Source organism: Papilio machaon, chromosome 24, assembly GCF_912999745.1.
Source record: "Papilio machaon chromosome 24, ilPapMach1.1, whole genome shotgun sequence".
NCBI lineage: Eukaryota > Metazoa > Arthropoda > Insecta > Lepidoptera > Papilionidae > Papilio > Papilio machaon.
Window position 1 is genome coordinate 1,851,415 of NC_060009.1, and position 9,305 is coordinate 1,860,719.

The 9,305-nt window shown below is 31.8% G+C and overlaps 3 protein-coding genes across 3 annotated transcripts; all 3 read left to right on the forward strand.

Moving 5' to 3' along the window:
- Positions 1-71: 71 nt before the first annotated feature.
- Positions 72-1,480, forward strand: LOC106716221 (exosome complex component CSL4). Its single transcript, XM_014509698.2, has 3 exons — positions 72-380; positions 455-700; positions 1,214-1,480. Exons 1-3 carry the CDS (start codon positions 213-215, stop codon positions 1,469-1,471), a joined length of 672 nt encoding a protein of 223 aa, XP_014365184.1. The 5' UTR covers positions 72-212; the 3' UTR covers positions 1,472-1,480.
- A 2,440-nt stretch (positions 1,481-3,920) lies between these two features.
- Positions 3,921-5,329, forward strand: LOC123722382 (exosome complex component CSL4-like). Its single transcript, XM_045684047.1, has 3 exons — positions 3,921-4,229; positions 4,304-4,549; positions 5,063-5,329. The coding sequence occupies exons 1-3, from the start codon at positions 4,062-4,064 to the stop codon at positions 5,318-5,320; spliced, it is 672 nt and encodes a 223-aa protein (XP_045540003.1). The 5' UTR covers positions 3,921-4,061; the 3' UTR covers positions 5,321-5,329.
- A 2,440-nt stretch (positions 5,330-7,769) lies between these two features.
- On the forward strand, positions 7,770-9,178 carry LOC123722388 (exosome complex component CSL4-like). The gene is made up of 3 exons (XM_045684086.1): positions 7,770-8,078; positions 8,153-8,398; positions 8,912-9,178. Exons 1-3 carry the CDS (start codon positions 7,911-7,913, stop codon positions 9,167-9,169), a joined length of 672 nt encoding a protein of 223 aa, XP_045540042.1. The 5' UTR covers positions 7,770-7,910; the 3' UTR covers positions 9,170-9,178.
- The last annotated feature ends 127 nt before the right edge of the window (positions 9,179-9,305 follow it).

The window sequence follows — 9,305 nt, forward strand, 5'->3', positions numbered from 1 at the left end:
GTACTCTTTTTTCGACTAAGTTCTCATGTGTGACGTATTTTCTTTACTCTTTATCTGAAATGTGACAGCTGACAGCTGTTTATAAACAAGAACTAACCTGATTTTTCCTGTTTTTAAAAATTATAATAATTTTACATACATCTCAATCTTATACAGACGAAGTTGGTTTAATTGGAACTTAACATATAAATCTCAGTAAACTCCGATTAGTAATGGAGCAAGACAAATCAAAACCTATTGGCAAAATTTGTATACCTGGAATGAGATTATGTTCAGCAAATAAAGATCGTGTCGGTGGACCAGGTACAAACGTACTCCAAGGTTATATATATGCTGCCTTGGCAGGTATATTAAAAACCCACGATGATGAGAAAAATAAGGTACAAGTTTAGTAACAAAGAAAGATAATATTTTACAAAACTGTACTCCAAATTTAATTATTTTAATTTTACAGGTTACAGTCATATCCGTAGAAAGTCCGACAACTCCAAGTATACTTCCAAAACCTGGAGATGTGGTCACAGCGAAGGTGACTGTTGTTAATTCTCGTGTAGTCCACTGCATAATACTATGTGTAGGTCCACACTTGGTGAGACCGTACAGAGGGGTTCTCAAGAAAGAAGACATCAAATCAACTGATAAAGATAGAATTGATCCATACAAGTGTTTCAGACCTGGAGATGTTATTTTAGCCAAAGTTGTATCCTTTTTAATATATTTTTTTCGCCTTTAGATTAATGGATCAATTCATAATTTGGACCAAGATTACATACGAAGATACTAAAAATTTAAGTTAGTGACACAACAGGTTTTATTCACATTTACTTTATTGCACATTTTGGTAGCAGTAGACAATTATTTAATTCTCGGTCCGTTGCTCGTTCGCCCCCTTCTCCTATAAAAAAAAGCTCAATTTTTACCTGAGTTTTGATTTGCATTTTGACCTGCAAACTGCTAGCACCAGGCAGCTCATGGCTCATCAACTCACAAAGGAAATTGCAATGAGCTGTGCTCTGCCAATTTAGTTGTTGAACCACAGCTCAATTGTTCAACTTTTAAACCAGTTCAGAGCTAATTCACACATGACTAAAATATCAATAACATTGTATCTATGAATTTAAAATATATTTGCTAATGCTTAAGAAGCTTTGGTCAAAAAAATAAGATTACTTTTCACACTATTTAAGAATAAATCCTTATATTACATATACAGCTTCCCTTGACAGAGATTCACTGGTACCATCTTACAACAGCTGAAAATGAACTAGGAGTTGCCATAGCGACAGCAGAGGGCTCACCCCAAGGTGTCAACATGGTACCCATAAGTTGGTCAGAAATGCAGTGTCCGAAGACATTAGTAAAAGAGCCACGGAAAGTTGCCAGGATTGTACCAGATTACTTCGATCAAAACCAAGTGATTTCTTTTACGGATGCAGAAAATGAATCAAAGCCAATCAATGGCCCTAAGTAAATGTAAATAATATTACTACAATAAAATTAAAATATAAGAATGTTTTTTTAATTTAATCAAAATGGGTATTTTGCGATGTTAGGATACGAAATAACTTTCGTTTGCACCTACGCTCCATGAGGTGTCTCAAACTTTTTCAAATTTATTATTATCTTTCTGTTTCATTTAATTAAAAACCACCGGCCTTTGATCGGCTGCGGCAAATGTATATATATATTTTTAAATAAAACATGAAGTGGTTATTTTCAATATTTATCTGTTTAGGTTTTGATGTTGATAATAAAATATTCGCGTATTCTTGAATCTTTATAGAATGTTGCTTTTTGATGAAGGATGGAATTATGAACGTAAAACGAAACTGAACAGTTCGTAATCTGTCAACTGTCATCACTGTCATGTTTTATCACTGATTGTGATTTTTATTCGTCTATAATTTTTATTACTATATACTTGCAGAATTATATTTTACGGATATTTATTTTTCTTAATATGTATTATACGTTCAAGTGTAATAAGTGCATACCTTAAATCATTCCACTATTTTCGCTTTAACGCGTTTACAAACATTAGGTCATAACTTCTAGTAATCACTAAACAAACTTTTGTGGAGTACTTGTGAATAACTGTAGCTATAGTTTAGTATTTTGTGATATTTCTTATCGTGAAGACGTATACAGGGAAGTAAGAAAATGAAATTTGCGGAGCACTTGAGTGCTCATATAACGCCAGAATGGCGAAAACAATACATCAACTATGAGGTAATTATTTTTATTTTAGTTACATTTATTTATTAAAAATATAATATTCAAATCGTCTATATGACACATACAGACGATTTACATTTACCAACTATATTACATTTACCAACCAGTGTGCATTATGTACAAATTTTAATTTGATCATTAAAGGTACTTTGTTAGCCTAGCCTAGACAATAAATAGCTCTGAAGTGTCACATTAAAAAGGAATTCGTGACATCCTTGAAATAAATTTCTCTCTTTATATTTGTGTACTTTTCAAATAAAGAAACTAGATGTTCTATATTATGGTTTAAAGTAACAAGAGAAAAATTATAAAAGGTAAATGTAAAATTATTCTTAAATGACACAGAAAATCATTCTTTATACAGTATTTCATAATCTGAATGTGACATAATAAATTAAAAAATATTAACTTATGAAACTCCTCAAAGTTCAATTTCAACTCATACTTAATAAAAATGACTCCAAATTTTAAATACAAGCAATGTGCAGTGCTTCTGTATTGTAAAGTTGGTAGTGTTATTGAGCAAATATTACTTCAACTGTGAAATAGCTATTGAAAGTCAAATATGCTGTTGTTTTAACAATTTATCACAGGTAAAATTATACTACAGCATATTGTTTCATCACAATATTATCTTAATATTACTCAAAAATAGTTACATTATTTCTTGAATCTATATATATAAAAATGAATCCCTATACCCTTTGGTCACACCATCATGAACGGCTTGACCAATTTAACTTTTTTTTTGTTGTGATTGTTATTGTCAGGAGAAGGTTCTTATGTCAGAAAAAATTAAAAAAAATTAGATAGATGGATGGATAATAATGTTTGTTTGAAGGTATCTCCAGAAAGGATTAATGGATCTTAATGAAATTTGGTATAGATATAAAACATAGTCTGGAACAACATATAGGCTATATATTAAGTTTTTTTTTTAATTCCGCGCAGACTAAATCGCAGGCGACAGCTAGTTTACAATAAATATTCAAACTTGCACTGCAAAATAGAAAACTCAAACTACAATATACAAAAGACAATTGATATCTATATCTAGTACCATTTTTTATAACATTAAAAGATTGAACCGATAAATTTTATTGTAGGAGATGAAAGCAATGCTATACACGGCAGTGGAAGAGGCACCGTCAGCAGAGAATGTGGAGCCGGAAGTGTTGTCAAGGCATTTCGCCAACTTTGATGAGACTTTCTTCCATTACTGTGACCAGGAACTTAAGAAGATTAATACTTTCTACTCAGGTATAACTAGAATGAATTTAACTGTAGATTAATAGTGTTAAAAAATCACATAATATTCCAATGAAACATTTGGTAGTGGTTAAGGACTTATGTCCAGTAAATAGATGAGGATGCTATAAAAGTATATTTTTAAATATTATTAAAAATTTTGTTTTTAAACATATTGTATTATTTGTTTATGTTAACACTTTTTTGTGTTTTCAGAGAAACTTGCAGAGGCTACTCGTAAATTTGCTACTTTACAAAGTGAACTTAAATCCCAATTTGATATGATGAAGCCGAAAAGTGGAGGCGACAGTAAAAAGGCGATGCCACGCCGTAAAGTACAAGATTGTTAGCTTTCGTGTACGCCGTGTACTCTTTTTTCGACTAAGTTCTCATGTGTGACGTATTTTCTTTACTCTTTATCTGAAATGTGACAGCTGACAGCTGTTTATAAACAAGAACTAACCTGATTTTTCCTGTTTTTAAAAATTATAATAATTTTACATACATCTCAATCTTATACAGACGAAGTTGGTTTAATTGGAACTTAACATATAAATCTCAGTAAACTCCGATTAGTAATGGAGCAAGACAAATCAAAACCTATTGGCAAAATTTGTATACCTGGAATGAGATTATGTTCAGCAAATAAAGATCGTGTCGGTGGACCAGGTACAAACGTACTCCAAGGTTATATATATGCTGCCTTGGCAGGTATATTAAAAACCCACGATGATGAGAAAAATAAGGTACAAGTTTAGTAACAAAGAAAGATAATATTTTACAAAACTGTACTCCAAATTTAATTATTTTAATTTTACAGGTTACAGTCATATCCGTAGAAAGTCCGACAACTCCAAGTATACTTCCAAAACCTGGAGATGTGGTCACAGCGAAGGTGACTGTTGTTAATTCTCGTGTAGTCCACTGCATAATACTATGTGTAGGTCCACACTTGGTGAGACCGTACAGAGGGGTTCTCAAGAAAGAAGACATCAAATCAACTGATAAAGATAGAATTGATCCATACAAGTGTTTCAGACCTGGAGATGTTATTTTAGCCAAAGTTGTATCCTTTTTAATATATTTTTTTCGCCTTTAGATTAATGGATCAATTCATAATTTGGACCAAGATTACATACGAAGATACTAAAAATTTAAGTTAGTGACACAACAGGTTTTATTCACATTTACTTTATTGCACATTTTGGTAGCAGTAGACAATTATTTAATTCTCGGTCCGTTGCTCGTTCGCCCCCTTCTCCTATAAAAAAAAGCTCAATTTTTACCTGAGTTTTGATTTGCATTTTGACCTGCAAACTGCTAGCACCAGGCAGCTCATGGCTCATCAACTCACAAAGGAAATTGCAATGAGCTGTGCTCTGCCAATTTAGTTGTTGAACCACAGCTCAATTGTTCAACTTTTAAACCAGTTCAGAGCTAATTCACACATGACTAAAATATCAATAACATTGTATCTATGAATTTAAAATATATTTGCTAATGCTTAAGAAGCTTTGGTCAAAAAAATAAGATTACTTTTCACACTATTTAAGAATAAATCCTTATATTACATATACAGCTTCCCTTGACAGAGATTCACTGGTACCATCTTACAACAGCTGAAAATGAACTAGGAGTTGCCATAGCGACAGCAGAGGGCTCACCCCAAGGTGTCAACATGGTACCCATAAGTTGGTCAGAAATGCAGTGTCCGAAGACATTAGTAAAAGAGCCACGGAAAGTTGCCAGGATTGTACCAGATTACTTCGATCAAAACCAAGTGATTTCTTTTACGGATGCAGAAAATGAATCAAAGCCAATCAATGGCCCTAAGTAAATGTAAATAATATTACTACAATAAAATTAAAATATAAGAATGTTTTTTTAATTTAATCAAAATGGGTATTTTGCGATGTTAGGATACGAAATAACTTTCGTTTGCACCTACGCTCCATGAGGTGTCTCAAACTTTTTCAAATTTATTATTATCTTTCTGTTTCATTTAATTAAAAACCACCGGCCTTTGATCGGCTGCGGCAAATGTATATATATATTTTTAAATAAAACATGAAGTGGTTATTTTCAATATTTATCTGTTTAGGTTTTGATGTTGATAATAAAATATTCGCGTATTCTTGAATCTTTATAGAATGTTGCTTTTTGATGAAGGATGGAATTATGAACGTAAAACGAAACTGAACAGTTCGTAATCTGTCAACTGTCATCACTGTCATGTTTTATCACTGATTGTGATTTTTATTCGTCTATAATTTTTATTACTATATACTTGCAGAATTATATTTTACGGATATTTATTTTTCTTAATATGTATTATACGTTCAAGTGTAATAAGTGCATACCTTAAATCATTCCACTATTTTCGCTTTAACGCGTTTACAAACATTAGGTCATAACTTCTAGTAATCACTAAACAAACTTTTGTGGAGTACTTGTGAATAACTGTAGCTATAGTTTAGTATTTTGTGATATTTCTTATCGTGAAGACGTATACAGGGAAGTAAGAAAATGAAATTTGCGGAGCACTTGAGTGCTCATATAACGCCAGAATGGCGAAAACAATACATCAACTATGAGGTAATTATTTTTATTTTAGTTACATTTATTTATTAAAAATATAATATTCAAATCGTCTATATGACACATACAGACGATTTACATTTACCAACTATATTACATTTACCAACCAGTGTGCATTATGTACAAATTTTAATTTGATCATTAAAGGTACTTTGTTAGCCTAGCCTAGACAATAAATAGCTCTGAAGTGTCACATTAAAAAGGAATTCGTGACATCCTTGAAATAAATTTCTCTCTTTATATTTGTGTACTTTTCAAATAAAGAAACTAGATGTTCTATATTATGGTTTAAAGTAACAAGAGAAAAATTATAAAAGGTAAATGTAAAATTATTCTTAAATGACACAGAAAATCATTCTTTATACAGTATTTCATAATCTGAATGTGACATAATAAATTAAAAAATATTAACTTATGAAACTCCTCAAAGTTCAATTTCAACTCATACTTAATAAAAATGACTCCAAATTTTAAATACAAGCAATGTGCAGTGCTTCTGTATTGTAAAGTTGGTAGTGTTATTGAGCAAATATTACTTCAACTGTGAAATAGCTATTGAAAGTCAAATATGCTGTTGTTTTAACAATTTATCACAGGTAAAATTATACTACAGCATATTGTTTCATCACAATATTATCTTAATATTACTCAAAAATAGTTACATTATTTCTTGAATCTATATATATAAAAATGAATCCCTATACCCTTTGGTCACACCATCATGAACGGCTTGACCAATTTAACTTTTTTTTTGTTGTGATTGTTATTGTCAGGAGAAGGTTCTTATGTCAGAAAAAATTAAAAAAAATTAGATAGATGGATGGATAATAATGTTTGTTTGAAGGTATCTCCAGAAAGGATTAATGGATCTTAATGAAATTTGGTATAGATATAAAACATAGTCTGGAACAACATATAGGCTATATATTAAGTTTTTTTTTTAATTCCGCGCAGACTAAATCGCAGGCGACAGCTAGTTTACAATAAATATTCAAACTTGCACTGCAAAATAGAAAACTCAAACTACAATATACAAAAGACAATTGATATCTATATCTAGTACCATTTTTTATAACATTAAAAGATTGAACCGATAAATTTTATTGTAGGAGATGAAAGCAATGCTATACACGGCAGTGGAAGAGGCACCGTCAGCAGAGAATGTGGAGCCGGAAGTGTTGTCAAGGCATTTCGCCAACTTTGATGAGACTTTCTTCCATTACTGTGACCAGGAACTTAAGAAGATTAATACTTTCTACTCAGGTATAACTAGAATGAATTTAACTGTAGATTAATAGTGTTAAAAAATCACATAATATTCCAATGAAACATTTGGTAGTGGTTAAGGACTTATGTCCAGTAAATAGATGAGGATGCTATAAAAGTATATTTTTAAATATTATTAAAAATTTTGTTTTTAAACATATTGTATTATTTGTTTATGTTAACACTTTTTTGTGTTTTCAGAGAAACTTGCAGAGGCTACTCGTAAATTTGCTACTTTACAAAGTGAACTTAAATCCCAATTTGATATGATGAAGCCGAAAAGTGGAGGCGACAGTAAAAAGGCGATGCCACGCCGTAAAGTACAAGATTGTTAGCTTTCGTGTACGCCGTGTACTCTTTTTTCGACTAAGTTCTCATGTGTGACGTATTTTCTTTACTCTTTATCTGAAATGTGACAGCTGACAGCTGTTTATAAACAAGAACTAACCTGATTTTTCCTGTTTTTAAAAATTATAATAATTTTACATACATCTCAATCTTATACAGACGAAGTTGGTTTAATTGGAACTTAACATATAAATCTCAGTAAACTCCGATTAGTAATGGAGCAAGACAAATCAAAACCTATTGGCAAAATTTGTATACCTGGAATGAGATTATGTTCAGCAAATAAAGATCGTGTCGGTGGACCAGGTACAAACGTACTCCAAGGTTATATATATGCTGCCTTGGCAGGTATATTAAAAACCCACGATGATGAGAAAAATAAGGTACAAGTTTAGTAACAAAGAAAGATAATATTTTACAAAACTGTACTCCAAATTTAATTATTTTAATTTTACAGGTTACAGTCATATCCGTAGAAAGTCCGACAACTCCAAGTATACTTCCAAAACCTGGAGATGTGGTCACAGCGAAGGTGACTGTTGTTAATTCTCGTGTAGTCCACTGCATAATACTATGTGTAGGTCCACACTTGGTGAGACCGTACAGAGGGGTTCTCAAGAAAGAAGACATCAAATCAACTGATAAAGATAGAATTGATCCATACAAGTGTTTCAGACCTGGAGATGTTATTTTAGCCAAAGTTGTATCCTTTTTAATATATTTTTTTCGCCTTTAGATTAATGGATCAATTCATAATTTGGACCAAGATTACATACGAAGATACTAAAAATTTAAGTTAGTGACACAACAGGTTTTATTCACATTTACTTTATTGCACATTTTGGTAGCAGTAGACAATTATTTAATTCTCGGTCCGTTGCTCGTTCGCCCCCTTCTCCTATAAAAAAAAGCTCAATTTTTACCTGAGTTTTGATTTGCATTTTGACCTGCAAACTGCTAGCACCAGGCAGCTCATGGCTCATCAACTCACAAAGGAAATTGCAATGAGCTGTGCTCTGCCAATTTAGTTGTTGAACCACAGCTCAATTGTTCAACTTTTAAACCAGTTCAGAGCTAATTCACACATGACTAAAATATCAATAACATTGTATCTATGAATTTAAAATATATTTGCTAATGCTTAAGAAGCTTTGGTCAAAAAAATAAGATTACTTTTCACACTATTTAAGAATAAATCCTTATATTACATATACAGCTTCCCTTGACAGAGATTCACTGGTACCATCTTACAACAGCTGAAAATGAACTAGGAGTTGCCATAGCGACAGCAGAGGGCTCACCCCAAGGTGTCAACATGGTACCCATAAGTTGGTCAGAAATGCAGTGTCCGAAGACATTAGTAAAAGAGCCACGGAAAGTTGCCAGGATTGTACCAGATTACTTCGATCAAAACCAAGTGATTTCTTTTACGGATGCAGAAAATGAATCAAAGCCAATCAATGGCCCTAAGTAAATGTAAATAATATTACTACAATAAAATTAAAATATAAGAATGTTTTTTTAATTTAATCAAAATGGGTATTTTGCGATGTTAGGATACGAAATAACTTTCGTTTGCACCTACGCTCCATGAGGTGTCTCAAACTTTT